The 20,485-nt window shown below is 43.8% G+C and overlaps 2 protein-coding genes and 1 long non-coding RNA gene across 4 annotated transcripts; 2 read left to right on the plus strand and 1 right to left on the minus strand.

Annotated features, from left to right (window-relative positions):
- The first annotated feature begins 646 nt into the window (after positions 1 to 646).
- On the plus strand, positions 647 to 8,386 carry Cpr76Bc (Cuticular protein 76Bc). Of its 2 annotated transcripts, XM_017178940.3 has the most exons (3): positions 647 to 776; positions 2,389 to 2,559; positions 7,142 to 8,386. In XM_017178940.3, the coding sequence occupies exons 1-3, from the start codon at positions 765 to 767 to the stop codon at positions 8,261 to 8,263; spliced, it is 1,305 nt and encodes a 434-aa protein (XP_017034429.1). In that variant the 5' UTR covers positions 647 to 764; the 3' UTR covers positions 8,264 to 8,386. The 2 variants fall into 2 exon arrangements, with proteins under 2 accessions (XP_017034429.1, XP_070142093.1); XM_070285992.1 differs by lacking the exon at positions 647 to 776 and having other exon boundaries at positions 2,130 to 2,559.
- On the minus strand, positions 2,449 to 4,004 carry LOC138928637 (uncharacterized). The gene is made up of 3 exons (XR_011445034.1): positions 3,854 to 4,004; positions 3,714 to 3,796; positions 2,449 to 2,567 (listed from the first exon to the last, which is right to left on the minus strand). It is a non-coding gene; the product is annotated as an uncharacterized lncRNA (long non-coding RNA).
- A 5,888-nt stretch (positions 8,387 to 14,274) lies between the features above and the next one.
- On the plus strand, positions 14,275 to 20,419 carry Cpr76Bd (Cuticular protein 76Bd). The gene is made up of 5 exons (XM_070285294.1): positions 14,275 to 14,588; positions 15,125 to 18,488; positions 18,588 to 18,928; positions 18,984 to 19,230; positions 20,062 to 20,419. The coding sequence occupies exons 1-4, from the start codon at positions 14,583 to 14,585 to the stop codon at positions 19,227 to 19,229; spliced, it is 3,957 nt and encodes a 1,318-aa protein (XP_070141395.1). The 5' UTR covers positions 14,275 to 14,582; the 3' UTR covers position 19,230; positions 20,062 to 20,419.
- Positions 20,420 to 20,485: the final 66 nt, after the last annotated feature.

The following is a 20,485-nucleotide window of genomic DNA, read 5'->3' on the forward strand; positions in this document are numbered from 1 at the left end:
TAATTTGCACCACCGATGCCTGTGGTGGTCCCGCGCCACTTGATTTTAATACGGATTACTAGGATTAACTGCAAAGTGGAGACACGACACATTCGCAGAGCAAATCGCCATTAATTTATGTAAAGTCGAAACGTAATGCTGGCAGATATAAATTTTATAATGCCATTAGACAGCTGCAACGGAGCGTCGCAACGCGTCGCCGACTACTTTTACTTGCCGCCCGGCGGCAGTGGCAACAGTGGCGGCGCCTGAAACCAAAAGTCGGTCCGTCCAAATCGGGCAGTCGGCGCTGGATATACATATAGCCAGATACCGAGGCGGTATCAGTGGCCAGGCGGAGAGCTCTCCGAGCCGCGAGTAATTGTCAATTAGACCGAGCTTAGGAAGCGACAAAGCAGCCCAGCTGCGATCCACACTCTGCAATCTTCGGTGTGCAATCTGCGGTGCTCATCGCAGTTGGTTGCGTCTCTCGGATGGCTGGATGTGGCCGCTGGGGACTGGAAGTGGAAGTGGAACCGGTGAAGCCGGAAAATCTCGTTGCCGGGAAAACGAAACTGAAGCTGAGCTCTGTGTGCCGGTCTTCGTCTTCATCTATAAATACTTTGGCAATGCCTCGCCAACGCTTTAATTACGGTTTTGTCCTTGACATTGAGGCAACGGCAGCGGTTCGAGGAGGATCGTTTGCAGCGCGTTTTTCCAGTGATCAGTGATCAGCGACCAGTGACGTGTTTTCCGTAGCATAATTTAAATAAATTGTAATCACCATGCGGTTCTATGTAAGTGTTTGAACTGAAATGAGACAAAAGCAGGCATTGATTTGCCATCGACCTGCGTATTTTGGCAATTTGCAATCATGCAATGAGTGAAAGTTCAGAAAAACTTTCACTTTGAGTGAAAGTCGTGCAAATGTCCACAAATGCAAATCCAACATTTGAACATTGAGCAATTAAAAGTCATATTTATAGACAAATTAAGGGATTAGTTAGTGTTTATAACGGAAATAAGTAAGTTTTTAAATGTTGTGTTTGGTGAAACTTACTGCAGAACTGACAACTCTGCAATACTTTATTAAAAATATTAATAATTTTCTTGACTTTTGTAGTTTACTTATAATTTTACAACGGATTACCTCATATACTAGGTGTACGAAACGATATAAAGGATATCTTGACCCTACCTATACAATATCATATTAGATTTGGAAATAAGAATATGTTTAGGTACCATGATATTTTTAATTTATAGGTGGATTTGTCCTAACAATAACTAATTTAATAAATACTTTCAAGCCAGAAACATTTGAGTATGCATAATTACCTGAATAATTTGGATTTGAACATAAATGAAAACAATTTGAAGACGTTTTCACCTTTGTAAATGTAAATTACTTAGTTAATAATCAAGTCTGCAAAAATCCGTCTTTTTCTTACTCCTCGAACCTTGTTCGGATGCTAGAAAAAACGCTTGAAAAGGTCTATTGTTTAGAAGAAATATCTCAATTACACATAAGAGCTTGCTTTTTGATATTTAGACAATTATAATGATTTGTTGTTCTTATGGATTGGATTCATTTGGATTTGGATTTCGCTTCATTTGCTTGGCCGCATTTTCAACGGCTTGTCATTTGGGCCTTTGTGGCAGTGGCCATCGCGGTCGGGCTAATTAAACCGAGCAAAGAGCCAGAGCCAAACTAAAACCTCCCCAAAGCAGAGACACATGCCAATCGAGGCTAGTCTGGGCCGATCTCGTAACTCCCAGCCGAAAATCGAAAATGTCCAAAAAATGTTTGGCAATTTGCAAAGAAACAAATGCGAGGCAATTGGGAAAATTGAATTGTACGCTGCGAGTACTCGCCATCCTGCCAGACCCGTTTCCATCTCGAGCCGAAATTGAAATCAAAATCGAAATCGAAATCGGGGCAGGGTAGTGGCAAACTTGGGCTACTGGTCTTAAGCAAAGCCATCAATCTCCAAAAGTTTTCGCCGGACAGGCATTTGCTGTCATATGCTCGCTACAAATGTGCCCGGTGTCTGTCTGTCTGCCTAATTTCGGAGCGCCGATTTTTGGCGTTTTTCATTTCGGATCTCGGACGGCAAGGTGTATTTTGCCATTACCATTTGACAACTGTCACAACGCTGTATGACATGGTCTGGGATCGGGTTTCACGTCCCAGCCAATCCCCCGACACGCTTCTCCGTTCGGTGTCCAATTAATTTTTGTGTCTCCCGCCTTTTGCTCTGTTTTTATTTCCTATTGGGCTCGCGTAATAATTTTGTTCGCAATTTATTAACTGCTCGCCATGCTGGCTTAACTCGTTTTATCGCTCCGTTTATTAAGCGCTCCGCTGATAAAAGCGCATTCATATTCCGCTTAAATGCCATTTTACAGATAACGAGCCGCCTGCCGTCGCAGCCGTCGCCGCCGCCCCTTCTCCTGGCCATCCTTCTCGCCCTCATCTGCCTGGGGACCCGCCCCCCGACCACCGAAGCTGTGAGGGGAGGGGCACCTGTTGTGGTCGCCGACGACGATGATGAAACCATGGAGTACGCCCCGCAATATGTAAGTGACTGCGTCGGCGACAAGAAAATATCGAAAATAATAATTTAGAATCGTAACATTTTCAAATAATATTAATTTAATAAATTTAATTTATTGAAATTAAAGATTGTAAGTGATCTACCTCATGATTAAGCCGTTGTGTGCCACTTTTAAGGAAAATTAACATAAGAGACGATACAACAAAAAAGGAAGCTAACTTCGGCACGCCGAAGTATATATACCCTTGCAGTTTGCAATTTTAAGTAAATTTGCTAAACAAATACAAAGTAATGTCAACCTTTATTAGCTAACCTACTACATATTCTATTTACAGTTTTTCATTTACAGTTAAATATTCACAGCTTTGCATTTTTCTCTACATCTACAGATAGTTAATATATGGTAGTACGTTGCTAACAAAACAACATGTACTATTTTCATAACAATAAAATCGAAATTTTAAAATAATACAAAATGTAGAAGCTTCTGGGACTAGATGATAATGCATAGAATAACACCGAAGTCAAAACTTTTTTCTATTAATTTCCGGATTGTGCCTATGGCTGCAATATATATAGTCGTCTGATTTTCATAAAATTAAAACCGAAATTCTGAAATAATACAAAATGATCATATCTTAGAGTAGATGATAATATGTTCAAAAAAAGATGCATATGTTCGGTTTTTTTTTTAATTTCCTATCGTTTTAGGACATCTATAAGATATTATCGTCCAATTTGACTCGATTCGACTTATGTATTTATGTATATACTCGTGAGAGTAGTCAGAAAACGATCTGCAAAGTTTGCTTACTTTTAGATAGCTCAAAACTGAGGGACTTGTTTGGGTAGAAATGGACAGAAACACGTATGGACAGACGGACACGACTAAATCGACTCATTATTATTAATTTTATACCCGATACTCATAATGAACAAGGGTATAATAATTTAAAGTCAAATGACAATGTTTGTAAACGACAAGACCATAATTCAAGATCATAAATATATTTTTGATCAATTTGCACCTGCAATTTATGACCGGTATTTCCGCTCCCATATACATATATTTTTATATAGAGTATATTTAGTTTGATTGGTGGATAATGTTTACAACTACAAAATCTTTGTTGTAAACATTTATTCTATATTCTGCACTTTTTTATTTATTTTTACCCTTGCAATCTCGAGACTGACATCCAAATGAATAGCGGCTTCCGATTAGGATTTGGACATACCCTGTACAACTTGAGTTCTTTCTAGGGTATATACACTGGGAGGTAATATTACGTTTTTTATAGAAGTTTTTTACTTACATCGTAGAAATGCTCTAATTATCTTAGTTGTGGCGGCACTGTATGTTGAACAACATGTACTTTTATGTTGGCAATAATTATAGGAGTTGCTCAAAATTCAAAATTTGGAATATTTTTCTTTGTTTGCTTTTATTTTCTGCTGCCCTCCTAGTTTAAGTTTTTCATACATATACTTAAACATAAGTAGAACAAGTAAATAAACGATGTCTTTGATTTCACCCAGAAATAGTTTGGGTAACGGGTATCTCACAGTCGATCATACTAGACCGTAGATTTCCTACATAGTTTTATTTAAAACTAAATCAGACAAACAGCAGTTTCTTTGTAATATCCAAAAATAGCTAATTGAAGAAATACAGAAAATATCTCTATGTCTTGAATTTATTTCTATTAGATTTAACCCGCCACCGAAGAGATATATTAGCAAATAAATGACATATTTTAGCGAAATCCCACTTTGACAGCAGTCCACCAAAATTGATCGTTAGGCGAGTATTTAATGAAATAAATCATCTGACGGCTCACAATTAATTACGTATTTGATCGATCTATCAAAAAGTAGAGCGGATCCGAAAACCGATTAATACATCAAGGCAGGCCAAGCCGGGGACGCAAAATAGCGCTGCTAATCTGGCGGGCGATTGTGGAAAACGCATTTTCCGCCATTGAAAGTGAATGTTGTCCATGCGACTGCAGAATGTTCGAATACTATATATTTCGATGGCTATAGCCGCCTCCGCCGCCGCCCACATAAATCAACTTGTTGGCCTGACCTGACTTCCAATCCATTGTTTTTTTTTCTGAAGGGGCGGGGAGAGCTGTCAGGTAGCCGAAAATGAGAAAACGCTCAAGTAGGAAAATACAAAAATGCGAAAATGCGTTTTGCGTGCGCACACGATTGGGGGCGCCATATAAGGCTTTATAGCGCAGCTTGTGGCTGCTGCACCTACGATCCGATCCGAGTCAAGAGGCAAGCGAAAGGTGGCCCGAAGGCAAGATTGAATTCTTTCCTTTTGTAACTGTTTTCGGCTCGGTGCGGCAAGGTGCGTTTTCGAAAAATGCTAAAATGTTTTCCATGCTGTCTGTCTGTCGTAGACGCCTTTTGAAACTGTCGCGACTGTCACAAATTTTTTGATTCGATTCGATTTGGTTTGGTGCTGGGTGAGTGCTCCCACGATCTGTCGGGCGATTTGTTGTCAAAATGTTGACAACGTCGCGTATGCGTAATTTGCATGTAATTGTGGCGCGGAGTGGAGTGATTGCGCATACGCCCAGTTAGCCAAATCATAAATTGCTCACCCATAAATTTATGAGTTAAAGTTCACACGCACCCACAAAGCTGCCTGCGAAATTGGCCACCAGCCGCGATAGTGCCTCCCAATGATCTCTTTGGGTGGCCAATGGCCATTGGCCAGTTGCTTATGCAACTCTTATTAAAGCCTCCATATATCCAGGCGCTCAAATTTATTTATAACCCACAGTACAGCTTCTTGTGTTCACATGAACAGAATTTAAATGAACAAGTCTGAAAACAATTACCAACAAGTATTCGTAGTGTCGTTTTAAAACTTAATATAATATTTACCTCATACAATTGAATATAAAATATCACTGACATGGTTATGTTACTGGGTTATTAATTAAAGGTTTTATAAAAGACCTCTAAAGTGGATACTATGTTCACATTGATAATAAGAAAAGTAAATTAGCAATAAACTACATTGAACCCCTGAAGAAACCTTTTAAAGACTCGTTCGATACAATTAAATTAGCATTTGTGTTACCTTACTTCATTTATTTTGATTTGTTTATTTTAAATCTATAGATTTGTTTAATTAATGTATTCCTAACTGTGGAAGTGCTATGTAGTAATATTCTTCGTATTAAGGGGTTTTATGGGTGCTGAGAATGCTCCGGTGTAATAACCGCATAGGCACATCCTTGTCTAAAGACTCTCCTTAACTTTTTTAATATTCAAAGTAAGAAAAAACTAAAAGGTAGTAATCAAAATTTATCAAATGAACTTCTAACGTCAATCAATACATTCTTTATAATGAGGTTGTACTGTAGTCCGTATAGAGGGACGTGCGCCCGACGGCTGCCGCTCAGGTTACACTCGCTTGTAATCATTTGTTTCGTCCGGACAGCGACAGCGGAGCAGGGAGTTGCGGCCAAAATTGATAGGCAGCGAACAGAAAAGTAACCAATAGTTGCCAATAGTATCTACAAAAAAAAAAATGAAATAAATAACCAAGAGAAGAAAAAAGTATTCGCGTTTGGGTGCGTGTGTGTGCGTGGCCATTTATGGACTTCTGCGCTTAATTGAAGCCAGCGCCAAAGTATGCGAAAAACTTTTGCAATTTGCCTTAGAAATACTGAAGGTGCCAAAAAAGAAGGGGAAACGCATAGGCACTCAAACTAACAGAGCCAGCATGTCCAGCTGACACCGAATGCTCTACATTTTATATTAATTGAATTTATGTAAATTTTTAGGTTTATTTAGTGGCTGGCTTTATGGGGTTAATGCGTGGCTATATGTTGGCTATAAATAACAATCTAGAATGTCATTTAAGTTTAAATTAAAGTCATTTGCATTTAACACTATTATTAAAAAAAGTGCGGTGGCCAACATACACTGCTATTAAAGGTATTTAAACTCTTTTGATTTGTATAATTTAAATAAAGTTATGGGGGAAATTATGTATATGCAAAAAAATGTATATGTATTTCAAACGTTTCTAAAACGTATTCTTATTCTTAGAATATATTTCCGAAGGTACTGTTTTGTATTAGAAAATATTGATCATCTAAAATATTTTAACTTATATTTCTAATTTCAATACTTTTAATTTTCTAGTAATAATTAATATTTTATCACCCCCAACAAAGTTCTACTAGCTTTCAAGGGTTAATTTCCACTCTTAATTAATAATTACTTTGCTTTGACTTCAAAGTCGGCTGCAGATCAAAAGAAAACCCAATCCCATGTGGCCAAGAACCGAGAAACCCAACCCAGCAACCCAAATGCCTCCTCCAGTGGCTTTCAAACTGTGCACAGCGCGCGTTTTTGCCTTGACACAAAAACGTTGCATTTGTTTCATTTTTTATTTGGCATTTTTTTTTTCGTTGGTCGTCAAGAAAACATATAAAATTCTACAGACGTTGACACAGCCATCGGGGTTGTCGAAAAGTGTGTATACGAATTTCTAGGTGCGGTTTTGTGGCCACTTTAGGCGCGTTTTCTGTATTGCTCTCAATCACATTTGGCTTAATCGTTTATCTTTGCAGGAACATCCGGGATATGCCTTCAGTTACGGTGTCAAGGACCTGCATACGGGCGACGTGAAGTCGCAGTGGGAGTCCCGCGACGGCGACGGGGTCAAGGGTCACTACAGCATACTGGAGCCCGACGGCTCCATACGCACCGTCCACTACACGGCGGATGCCAAGAAGGGCTTCAACGCCATCGTGAAGACTGTGGGGGCTAACTCCCACCCGATTACGGAGACCCCGGAGGGCAGCAACCACGTGAACGACGACACCTCCCAGTCGAAGATCAACCACTACAGCAAGGACCAGGAGCACATTGTCCTCAGCTCGGACATAAAGCCGCTCAAGAAGCCCATTGAGGACCTGACGCACTCGCATCCCAAGATCCCCAGTCTTATTGAGATCAAGCCACACGCGAGGATCAAGCAGGTGCCCATGGACATGGACCCTGGCATCAGGGATCGTCTGCAGCAGGCCAGGGACACCTATTACAAGCAGATAGCGGCGGCCCACAAGCTGGAGGATTACTCCCAGAAGCTGCAGCCCACCTATGCGGTGCAGGAGGGCGACTGGAAGGCGGTCATTGTGAACGAGCCCCGGGAGTACCGGCCCTACTACACCACGGGATCGCCCATTCACTCCCAGCACGGCTACTATGACCACTACAAGCCCAAGGAGCTGCCGCACAACTACCTGCACAAGCCCTCGCAGTCCCTGCACACCAGCTTCTCGCCCTCAAAGCCCCGGGTTAGCATTCCACCCGAAGGCCTCTCCAACCACATACACCAGAAGAAGGTGGTCCATACCACGCCGGGACTGAAGCACTACAAGTACAAGGGCGTCTCCAAGACCTACTCCAGGCCGGATTACTCGAGTTACTTTCATCGCAAGCCTAAGAAGCTGCGTCCATTCCATCCCACGCAGAAGCCACGTGCCCCGAGACCCGGCAAGTCGGGGCCAGTCCTATTCCCAAATGTCCTGGACGATGAATTCGAGGACGCCGAGGAGGATGAGCAGGGAGCGGCGTCGGCCAGCATGGTGCAGAGCATGGTGCGTAAGGACAAGAAGCACATGGTGCCCATGTACGCGGGCGGACACAGTTTCCAGCCCGGTAGCTATAGCACCTTGGAGGGCGTCTAAACCCGCTGGCAGCTCGCAGTGTTTCCTCCTCTATTTATTTTGTTCGTTGTATGAGTAATTATTTATTTGCTTAGTTATGTAACCTTTAGTTATGTTTTGTTAAATACATTAATTTTTCTGAAAGCGTTCTTTTTTATTCTTTATAGTTAATTTGGTAATGTATAGCATGTGTCTATTCCACCTTTTTTATTAAATTTGAACTAATTTTCATTATTTCAGTCTCTTGTCTATTGATGAAGTTAATATTTTGTGTTATAGACAGTTTACCATAAAGGTAAGATCAGATTTTGTTATATTTTACCGAAAATGTTAGATTTTCCTAGATATTAGCTAATGAAACCCACACTCCCTGTACTCAGTTCAATATTTTGTCTTGCGGAATCAAATTTATAGCTGCACTTGCCTGAGATTTCCATCATAAATCATCGAACTCCGGCCCAAAACAAAACAATAAGCCAGAAAATTCGTGGGCTGACAGGAAATTGCTAACAAGCAGCCAAAGATCCCGACTTCTGATCTTTCCAGCGGTGCCCAACCTCCAATTGAGTTTTGTGATTAGGCCATGCAATGGCAATAGCAGCAGCAACGCCATCCGACAACGAAAGCGACAACCATAAATTAACACCAGTTCGCATTAATTACTTCAAGCCGACAACGCAACCACGAAAACGCCCCAAAAGTGTGTGCCAGAGTGTGGAAATGCTCTTCCTATTAAAAAATGACAATACCCAAGGCACTTTTTTATTTAAAATTTGTCAAAAGCATTATTAAATAGAAATATGTTCTTTGTATGAAATTTAATTACAAATTATAAGAAGATTTAAGTTATTTAAATTGAAGATGGGAGAAAGTATAAACTTATCGATCAATGCGAAGACCATTACAAAAATCTAATTGAACAATTCCAAGTTACTACCATAATTTAATAGAAAACTTACTGTTAACTATAAATGTTGGAAATACAGAAGCGTTCACATAAAATACGGTTATAAATATAATATGTAAGAGAAGAAGGATAAACTACAAAGCAACTCCGATGATATTCAATATTTAAAATTTCAATAGATCAATTTACAAATACTTGTTTTCTAAGCTCATAACATAGCTGTAAAATTATTTATAGTTTTCTTATAAATCTCACTACCCCTAGTAAGGGTATGCCACAAAAACGCGTGCGATTTGACAGCAAATTATGCGAATGCAATGCAATGCATAAGCCAAACTGGCACTTCTGAGAATTGTCTCTCGGATTTGTTTAGCCCGCTAATTGCTTTTGGCCAGAGTTCACTGGGGCGGAGAGGCAGAGGGACCGGGCTCGGTCTCGGGATCCCACCCGATCCTTAAAAGGCGTTCGTGTCAGCGGGGCAGCTTTTCCACCGACGACTCCGGCGAGCCCCAAACCGGATCTAAGTCTCAAGAGTCGCAGATACACGAGTCCACTCGCAATACCAGCGCAGATCTGACTCATAGCCGCAGCGACATTCAATGTCGGCGGTCGGAGGCGGCGCCTAATCTAGAAAATTGTAAATTATTTAATTGGGAGCGCTGCTGCACGCCTCTGCAGTCGCTTTGCGCCGAGAGTCTGAGAATCTGTTGCACTCCGGTGATTTTGAGGCATTTCTCACGCGTCTCAAAGCGCGCTAAGTGATTCCGCAGCGCACTCTCCGTTTATAAGCATCACTTTTTATTGCCATCACTCTGGCTTGGCTTCGAGCTTGGAACTGGTTCGCCTAGAATCCATTGCGATCGCAATGTGGGAGCGATTTGCATATAAGCAATCATTTTTTCGCCACTCTGCCGCCTGGCACTTGGTCCCTGATCGCACTGAAATCGATCGAAATCCAAGTCAATGCCATACGCAGCATTTAGCGGTGGCCAAAAGTTCGAGTGCCCAAGACTAAAACTCGCAATCGAAATCAAAATCGCACCTGTAATTAGAATACCCGATCTGTGGTCGAACTAGTTATGCATGCGATTAGCCAAATTGGATTAGCCGCGGTGTTGGTCAAATGCAGCGTAGCGACCATTAAGAATGCCGAGTGCCTAATCTGTGTTAATTATGACAAATGTTTACGACACTCTACTAGGCCGAAATGTGAGCGTTCGTAGCTTAGGTGGCTCTGAAGAGGGTCGAGCCTAGAATAACCTTCTATGAATGCAAATGAAACAACCTTCCATACGAGAGCACATAGCAAACTGTGAATCGATTGGCCCCCGACAGTATGCTCCGTAAAAAATATTGTTTACAACTATTTATGGCATATAGCGACATCCGGCTTATTAAATGGACTTGAGTGAAATTGATTTTAGCTTATTCAAAATATAAAGTTCTTTTTTAACAGATCCCAAAAGGGTACTGGACCATCCGGCTCGAAGGACCAAAATGTACAAATTAAAAAGACGATTATAATTGATACATTATTGTAAGAAACTTTTGGTATTTTATCGTTCTTTGCTTATTAGACATGTACTTGAGTCTAAAAAAGTCCAAAATACACCTATACATACATATACACATGTATATAACTTGGATCGTTCTGAACAGGACATAGCGACATATGAAAATTAATAAAGCCGGCCGAAAGAGAAATTTGTGACCCTATAAATTAAATATATGTGTTAGATCAACATTACCAAGAACAATCGGATGGAATCGCCTACAAAAATATAATGGGTAAGATCCGCGCATACATTAGGCTTAAATATTCTTTGATTTGTGCTTGCCATTGAAACTTAGGGATATTATTTCTGTTTGGTACTTCGGTTTAAATTTTAATTAATAACAATAAAAACTATACATACTGCTAGCACAAAAAATAATATACATATAAAGAAGCTTGACTTGGTGTACAGAATATAGAGTATTGAGCAACCCCAAGGAACTATAATTCTAACTTGTGGATAAGCTCTTTTTTCAAAAATGTGTAAAATGTAAATTTAATGAAACTTTAAATGGAAGTCTCGATGGTCCTAATTAAAGAGCATGTCCCCTTGCCACCTGATGTCATTTAAGCGCCCCTTATGACCGCATTTAATTAGCTGTCCGCCGAGTCTGAAGTCTGCCACTCGGTGCCAGTGGCAGCCATCAGCCATCGCAGCCACATTGTCCCTGACTTGCGATCGACACCGCATGCCGGGCAAATCAATTAAAAACACCCAGCTGGAAAAAAGGCAAGACACACTCCTGGCCAGACGATTAGCGATGTGAAATCTAGGCGAAGTTTCGCCGAAATAAAACCAACCATAAATGGCCGGCTGGAAAATTGATTGAGCAGCATACGCGTTGACATTTCAATTAGAAGCCCAGACCAGAAAAAAGAGCAAAAAGGCGAGAGACCGCGACACGCAATCGCTTTGGGGTTGGAAAAGAATGCCGATCCAGATCGAGAGCCGGTGGCAGCCGATAAACCTTGTGGGCCAATTAAGCCCCGGCCATTGGGTGTTGCATGATGCGATTTTTATCGGAAAGCCAGCCAGCCAGCAGAAGCCTTAAGTCCGAAAGTGTTCCCGACTTTTCCCGTACATTTCCCGACTCGTATGGGGACGGGACTGCTGCTGTTAATTGAACATGAAACATGTTTCGGGCTGTCGGGCCGCCTTTTTCGTTGATTTTGGGCTTTTCGCGAACAGTTTTCGCAATTTGATTGAATTTTAATTTTTCAACATTTGCAAACGCAAGCCGAAAAGTCAGCTGCGCCGATTTTAACCTACTTCAGGCTGATCGCCGGACGAGTTTAGTTCGCCGCGCCACGCATTTGTCACACACACGCATGCGCACGCGCACAGGTCTCGCGGGTTGCGTAAGTTTGGCGAAACGAAACGAAACGATCTGCGGACTTATAGAGCCAGCTCCATGGATACAGATCCAGCTTACAGCTGGCCATGGCTGCCCCCGACCATGCCTACTTAGCATCGTGACGAAATCAAAGCGCCAGCCTCCCCCCGCGGGATTTTAATTGAAAAATCTTGATTTTCGCCCCGACTAGATCATTTACATTTAACTTTGTATCGCGGCGAATCCTATATCTAGATGGTTTGTCGCTCATTCAATAATGCCATGCGTAAACATTTTTATTTATACACATAACCCCATGCCTACATATTTCCTAAAATCGGCGATTTTATGTCTCTGCAATCTGCCGATCTCGCCCAAGAATTCTGCGAGGCTCCGAGTTACAAGCCCAGAAAATATTTGCCAGTATCTCGAACCAGTTTTAGTTAATGCTAACTAGAGTGCAAATATTGCGTGTATTTTTAAGAAAGGCCGACGGGCTTGGCGCACAACATGGCGTATGCGTGATGCCAGCGGGGCGGGCAGTCGGAGCAAACGGCAAAAGCTGCAGGATAAGCCGCTGCTACCGCTTTCGAGGCACAAAATTATGACTTTAGGTAGCCCAATGGCCTGTGTTTATGAGTGGAAAAGCATTTTCCGCACCTTGTGTGAAATTTGCTGGCTGAGCCGTGGCCAGTAGGTTCGTGGGCGACGTCTGGACTTGGCCAAAAGGCAAAATGGTTTAGTAATCGACAGATTGTGCATTGCTTTATTACATAAGGTGTCTGGGAAAGAAAAATATAATTGTCAAAAATTGATTGTGGCTTGTTCCTGAGGAAAATATATTTAATAACAATATTTACCTTATTATTTCGATGGAACTAAAAGAAAGAAATTCTTCTGAATCTGAAAATGATGCGTTTAGATGCTAAACCATACACAAGAATTAGGTGACCGGTGTTGAATTTTAACTATTGCTAAACTTATTATGAAATTAAATAACATTTAAGTAAAATTTTAAGATGTCTGCTTCAAATTTCGAAATATGCTCAAGTATAATAAGTTACAACCATTAAAAGAATATTTATTATGGCGTGAACACTGCACTTAATCACCGCCATCACAGAACAAAACAAGAAACATAAGACGTACGAAAAATTCCCTGACTTGTCTCTTCAAATCGCTATGTCAGCCATGCGATTTATCAGACCTCTTGGCCCATTAAGTCGGCCGTTTTCTCGACATCCACACACACCCTCGCTGCGAGGGTGACACTCGATGCATAGTGACCTTAATTGCCCACAAGTCAACACTTCGGTCGTATCTCCCGGCTATTCTATTAGCCACATATTGTATCGTATTATGATGTGGCAATGCGCCTTTTAGCCAACTAATGCACAATCAAGGCCCAAGGCACGCACACCACACACACACTGGCACACCACTCGCATGACTGCACTCTCACACACATGGGCAGACACAATTTATTGATAGCGACATTAATACCACGATTCTTGCTTTATTTTCTACATTGCTCTCTATTTTTTCTTAATTTTGTAGACCACATTTTTTTTTCGTCTTGGGGGTCTGGCGAGTTGCGTATGGATTTATTTTTCCAGAGCTACACGCAACGAAGCGATTAAAATCTAAATCAAATTAAGTCGCTTTAAAAGCATACGAGTATGCAAAATAAAAAACAAAATCTGAAAATAAACTGAGGCAAAAAAGTGACTTGGCCAACAATGCACCACGCGCATTTTGCGATCGGTTCATTTTTGAGCCGAGGCGTTCGCGACTATGATCTAATAAAACGTTAACGTTACCCACTGAGGCTGCGAGCGAAGGTGGGGCCAAACAATTGGCCAGGCCGGGCAGGTTGCAGTTTCAGTTTTCAGTTTTCTGTTTTCAGTTTTCAGTTGGGAGAGAACAAAGCTGGCTCGAACAGTCATCGATTCTTCATCTGCACGAGCCAAAGTCGGCTCACTCACTCGGCTCTTTCCTTGCAGCTAGATCCATTTTTCGATCCGATTCGATTCGGTTTTTCATTTCTGCTACATATATAGTGGCACTTTTTTTGTCGCTTTGTCGCCAAACTGGTGCGTGGCTGCTGCGCATGCGTGCTAGTGCCAGTGCGAGTGCGAATGCGAGCTTTTCGCGAGTGTTGGCCAACTGACCGAACGTATATAAGCGATTATAGGGCCGGGCTGGCCAACAGTCCAGTCCAGTCGGCCGCGTGGCTCTGCTCTACGTCCCGAATCCGATCCGATCCGATCCGATTCGATTCGATCCGTTTCGATACGATCCGCGTTGCGTTTCCTAGCCGCACTTTGGATAATTCAAGCTAAGCGCTTCTCGAAATTAGATCCAGCAAAGATCTAGTCGCCCAAGGATTACGCACAGGAATTACATCCAATCGAACTGTCAAGGATCGCCAGCTTGTGAATTCTTTTTTGAAAAGTGTCAATGCTGTGTAACTAAACAAAGAATCTATATAGTTCGTGCATCCTTTAACAATCCTCGAGTGTGCTGAATTCGAATAGTGACAATATGAAGGTGGGTCCTCCAAGAAAATGCTATGGACGGTGCCAAGAGAACATTGAAGGACTTCAAAAACAGTTCTATAAAAGTTATTACAACTGAAAGTGAATTAAAAATTAATTATGAATTATTTGGACCAGAGACAACCTAATGCTTTTTAAAGTTGGTTATATTCAGAATAAATGTGTTACCTAAACAAAAAATAAGTTAGGGATATTAAAAAAAGAAACTATTTAGAAAAGAATTATTATTTTTAGACAACCAAATGAATCACTTGACATTTATTCTAATAACTATTTAAAATCATTAAACTTGTTTATTCTTTAAACTTAAATGTATTAAATCGATGTGGTAAAATTATTGTTTGTTTCTTCAAATATATTTGTTGTTTGTTATTAGCAAAAAATAAAAAAAAAATCATTTTTAAATACTTTAATTATATACAAATGTATATTATGTATTTCTCACAATTATTATATATATTCTATATGTTCAGCCCTTTCTTATTTGTAATTTATCCTGTTCCACATCCCTAACCATTTCCGTTTTAGTTCCAATTGATCGCCCTTCTGGGCGTACTCGGCGTAGTGCTGGCGGATCCCTCTCCCACTCTGGCACCGCCAATCTTGCCATGCGTTCACGCTACCACTGCTGGCTACTCGTATCCCCCGCCGGCAGAGGTGAAGTTCTCCATCTCGCCCGGGGTGACCAAGTACAGCCAGAGCCCTGCGGTTTCCACTTACTCGGAGAACGGCCATCTTCTGCACACCTCGGTGGGCAGCGGGGGAACCTCCTATGAGTCCACCGCCGGCATCGAGGGCTTGTCCCACGGTGGAGTAACCCAAATCAATAAGTACATAGCTCCGGTGCAGAAGGACCTGTTCACACCCTCGGCGGAGTATGGAGCGGGTATAACCTACGCGGAGAAGTCCCCGGCTGCCAAGTACGCCACCGTGGTGCCATCCGGGATAGAAATCAAGAACCTGGTATCGCCAGCTATCACCAAAACCGTGCTAACGGCTCCCAAGTTGGACAACTCGTATTTGCCACCGTCTCCGGGTTACACCAAAGTGGCCACGTACACCTCGCCAGGATATAGTTATAGCTCAGCCACTCCCGGAATATCCAAGGTGGCCACATACACAGCTCCGGCACCATCAAGCGCTCCCTTCTATGCCCCACCGGTGACCACGAAAGTGGAGACCTACAGCTCGCCCGGCTACACCTACTCCAAGGCCACTCCGGGCTATTCCAAGGTGGAAACCTACAGCTCACCGGGCTATAGCTACGGGCAGATCTCGCCTGGAATCTCCAAATTAGCCACCTACTCGCCATCGGTGGCATATGCAGCCCCAGCGATTGCCAAGGTGTCCACCTACTCCGCTCCAGCTGTTAAGTTGGCCACCACTTCGTCGTTGCTGTCGGCCCATGGAACCGGATACTCCGCCAGCTATGCTCCCTCCATTACCAAATACAGCCAGGCGGCGGACGTGTCCCATCAGTACTTCTCAAAGCCAATTGTGGCCGCATACCCAGCAGCAGCTCCGGCTATTGCTTCCTACTCCACTGGACCCGCGATCACCAAGGTTGCCCAGGTGGCAAGCTATGCCGCCCCAGCGGTGGCCAGCTATGCCGCCCCAGCGGTGGCCACCTATTCGTCCGCCCCAGCAATCACCAAGCTCTCCACCAGCTACGGAGCCTCAGGATCGGGAGCCATCTCGCACCAGTATGTGTCGAAGCCAGCGGTAGCTATTTCAGCGGCGCCAGCAATAGCCAAGGTAGCAACCTATGCTGCTCCAGCCATTTCCAGCTACTCCACTGGCCCAGCCATTTCGAAGATTGCCTCCTATGCCACTCCGACAGTGTCCACCTATACGTCGGCTCCAGTTGTGTCTAAGGTAGCATCCGGTTACGGAGTAAGTGGATCGGGCGCCGTGTCCCATCAGTATGTGTCCAAGCCGGCAGTGACCATTTCAGCTGCTCCTGCCATTGCCAAGGTGGCCACCTATGCCGCTCCCGCCATATCCACTTACTCGGCCGCTCCAGTGGTTGCCAAGGTAGCCACCGGGTACGGAGGCAGTGGTTCCGGATACAGTCACGGAGCCGTGTCCCATCAGTATGTGTCGAAGCCAGCGGTGGCCATTTCAGCAGCGCCAGCGATTGCCAAGGTTGCAACCTATGCTGCTCCCGCCATCTCCACGTATGCCTCAGCTCCCGCTGTTACAAAGATTGCAACGGGCTATGGCCATGGAGCCGTCTCCCATCAGTACGTGTCCAAACCAGCCGTGGCCATTTCAGCAGCTCCTGCCATTGCCAAGGTGTCAACCTACGCTGCTCCTGCCATCTCTACATATGCCACAGCTCCTGCAGTCTCCAAGGTAGCCACTTATGCCGCTCCAGCCGTTACCACCTACTCCGCAGCTCCTGCTCTCACTAAGGTGGCCTACAGTCAGGCGGCAGACGTATCCCACCAGTACATTTCCAAGCCCATAGTGGCCGCTTATCCCGCAGCTGCGCCAGCTGTGGCCACGTACTCATCCGCTCCGGCAGTCACTAAGATTTCATCGAGCTATGGCGGAAGTGGGTCTGGAGCTGTCTCCCACCAGTATGTGTCTAAGCCCGCTGTGGCCATTTCAGCTGCTCCTGCCATTGCCAAGGTGGCCACATATGCCGCTCCCGCCATATCCACTTATTCAGCGGCACCAGTGGTGGCCAAGGTGGCCACTAGTTATGGAGGAAGTGGCTTGGGATACAGTTCGGCAAGAGCCGTCTCCCATCAATACGTCTCAAAGCCTGCGGTGGCCATTTCAGCTGCTCCTGCCATCGCCAAGGTTGCTACCTACGCAGCCCCTGCAATCTCAAGCTATGCCACAGCACCTGGTATCTCCAAGGTGGCGACCTATGCCGCTCCTGCCATTTCCACCTACTCAGCTGCTCCCAGTCTTACCAAAATTGCAACAAGCTATGGGGGATCTGGCCATGGAGCCGTTTCCCACCAGTACGTATCAAAGCCTGCCATTGCAGTGGCTCCAGTGGCTCCGGTCCTGTCCAAGGCCTACTTGCCCGCGGCGCCGGTTCTCTCCAAGGCCTACTTGCCTGCTGCTCCGGCCATCGCCTTGCCCACTAAATTGGATACAGGATACGGAATCAGCGGCTCAGGAGCAGTCTCCCACCAGTACGTATCGAAGCCGGCGGTGGCCACCATCTCAGCAGCTCCTGCCATAGCCAAGGTGGCTACCTATGCAGCTCCAGCCATTTCCAGCTACTCCACTGGACCGGCCCTATCGAAGATTGCCTCCTATGGAGCTCCTGCAATTTCCACCATCTCAGCTGCTCCGACCATCGCCAAGGTAGCCACTGGATACGGATATGGCCATGGATATGGAGCTAGTGGATCGGGGGCTGTTTCTCATCAGTATGTGTCCAAGCCCGCAGTGGCCATTTCAGCAGCTCCTGCCATAGCCAAGGTGGCCACATACGCAGCTCCAGCTGTGAGTCACATATCCACTGGACACGCCATCGCCGCCGCTCCCGCTTTGGCCACTTACTCAACCGGTCCAGCCATCACGAAAGTGGCCACAGGGTATGGGGGCAGTGGCTCCGGATATAGCTCGGGAGCTGTGTCCCATCAGTATGTGTCGAAGCCCGCTGTAGCCACCATTGCAGCCGCTCCAGCGATCGCCAAGGTGGCCGCCTATGCCGCCCCAGCTGTGAGTCACTACAGCACGGGTCCTGCGGTCACTAAGATCGCTTCTCCGGTCGGACTGGAACTGGGAACGGGTCTGGGTTATGGGTCCATTGGACATGGCCACGGGGCCGCCTTGCTGGGTGCTCCTCTGACCAAGTTGACCTCGGCTCCGGCTTACAGCTTGGGAGGAAAGCTAGCCAGCAGCACCGCCTACGGAATCCATGCGGGTAAGTATCCTTCAGCATTTTTTTTAAAACATTGTTTAATTACCAATAGTAACAATTAACAAACCAATTCCTTATGCATTACATTATGACAACTTCTAGGTAGTTTGGGTGCTGCAGGACACGATGGCGGCTACTATGGAGCCATTTCCCTGGGACACGCGGCGGTATCGCCAGCCCTCAATTATCACGGTCTGCTGACCCATGGGTCTGGTCTTGCCCCAGTCAGCTCCTCGCTCGCTCATCTGGACTCCTCTCTGAGCGGATACTCGCATGGAGTAGGCGGCATTGGGCCCCTAGGTGCCGGATTCTACCGCTATGCTCCCAGTGTGCCGGCAGTAAGCAGCCACGCCCCTGTGGCGGCCACCGCCTACCTGAAGTCAGCACCAGTGGCCCAGCCGGCCTTGCTGAAAGTGGTGCCCGAGAAGCATCTGGAGCACTTTGTAAGTCATTTTTTATCAATTCCCGTGTAAAAGCTGATACTGAAGAGTCCCACAGGATGCCCATCCACGCTATGCCTTCGAGTATGCCGTAAATGATCCCCACACGGGCGATAACAAGCACCAAAAGGAGGAGCGCGACGGCGACGTGGTCAAGGGAGAGTACTCACTGGTGGAGCCCGATGGAAATGTGCGCACTGTGAAGTATTACGCGGACTGGGAGACGGGCTTCCATGCCGAGGTCATCAACAGTCGCGATCAGGGCAAAATAGTGGCCAAACGTCAGGCAGCAGCCAAGTCGTGAGGTGAGTGCTATTTTATAAATTTAACACATTTATTTGCTTAAATCAGAAAAAAATACATTTATATATTTTTTTATCTTTACTAGTATACAATATTTAAATAATAGTACGGTATATAGGCACTAGAAGTAAAAACTTTGGTATTTACATAATATCTACGTCCTTTAGAATTCAATAGTTTTTAAGCTTAGATAAATACTATTATTAATTCGAATATTCAATGCTTATATCGTTTGTTTTGGAACAGATCCATATTACATTTTAAGATTATTTTTATTAAGATTATTTTATTATTATTACAGCGCATGATTTAGGATTTATTTATATTATGTTAGACTAGTCAATTTAAAAAAAAAAATCCTAAATGAAAAGGTGACCCTCAAGCACCTTCGATGGATCTGAATATCTCCAGCTCGCTGATCACGGGATCACTCTTTGCATCCCGACCTATTTTTGAATTAAGGGGTTTATTTAAAGTAAAGAAGAAATATACAAAAATAATAGTCTATGATGGCAACAGTATAGGCCAAAGGATACAAGCCTTCAGATTAATATAGATATCATAATAAGTAATAAAATAATAGTTTTAAGAAAATAATCATTGTCATGTGACACGACCATGGTTTCAGACTAAAGTGTAATAATTTTCTTGGTAACTAATTTAGAATTCAATTTAATAGTTTCTCAAAGATAAATAATGCTATTTAGGTGTTGGAACTTGTTGGTTCGAATGCATTTAGGAATGCAATTACCTAAAAATCAATAAATTGTGTAGTTGTAATACCAATATTTTATAATTATTCTTTATTTATACATTTTGTTTCTTTAATCTAGCTCCACACAGGTCGCAATTGTTTGGTTCGTTCTGCAACTGTAAATAGCCTCAAATCCACAACCTTCTTCTCATTAAACATTAAACGTATTTATGTAAATCCCCTCAATGACGACGATGCACCACAACCGCGATGTCACACGGCCGCCATGATATATGCAATATCCAAACACCACCAACTATACAACCGCCCCTCCACATTTTGGATCCCCGATTCTGTGCTCATGTGATAAGCGTTTCTGCTTGCGCTGCTCTCATCTCAAACTGCGCGCCCCCTACCATGCCCGACTACTTGTACATAAAGGATTGCATATTGGTATCTTGTAAAGTGTTAATTTCAAATAAACGACATTTAAGAACGCCACAGTCGGGGATGCTCGACACTGAGATTAATTGAATTGAATCACTGATCGCTCCTGTTGTAAA

This window comes from Drosophila kikkawai, chromosome 3L (genome assembly GCF_030179895.1).
Source record: "Drosophila kikkawai strain 14028-0561.14 chromosome 3L, DkikHiC1v2, whole genome shotgun sequence".
Classification (NCBI taxonomy): domain Eukaryota; kingdom Metazoa; phylum Arthropoda; class Insecta; order Diptera; family Drosophilidae; genus Drosophila; species Drosophila kikkawai.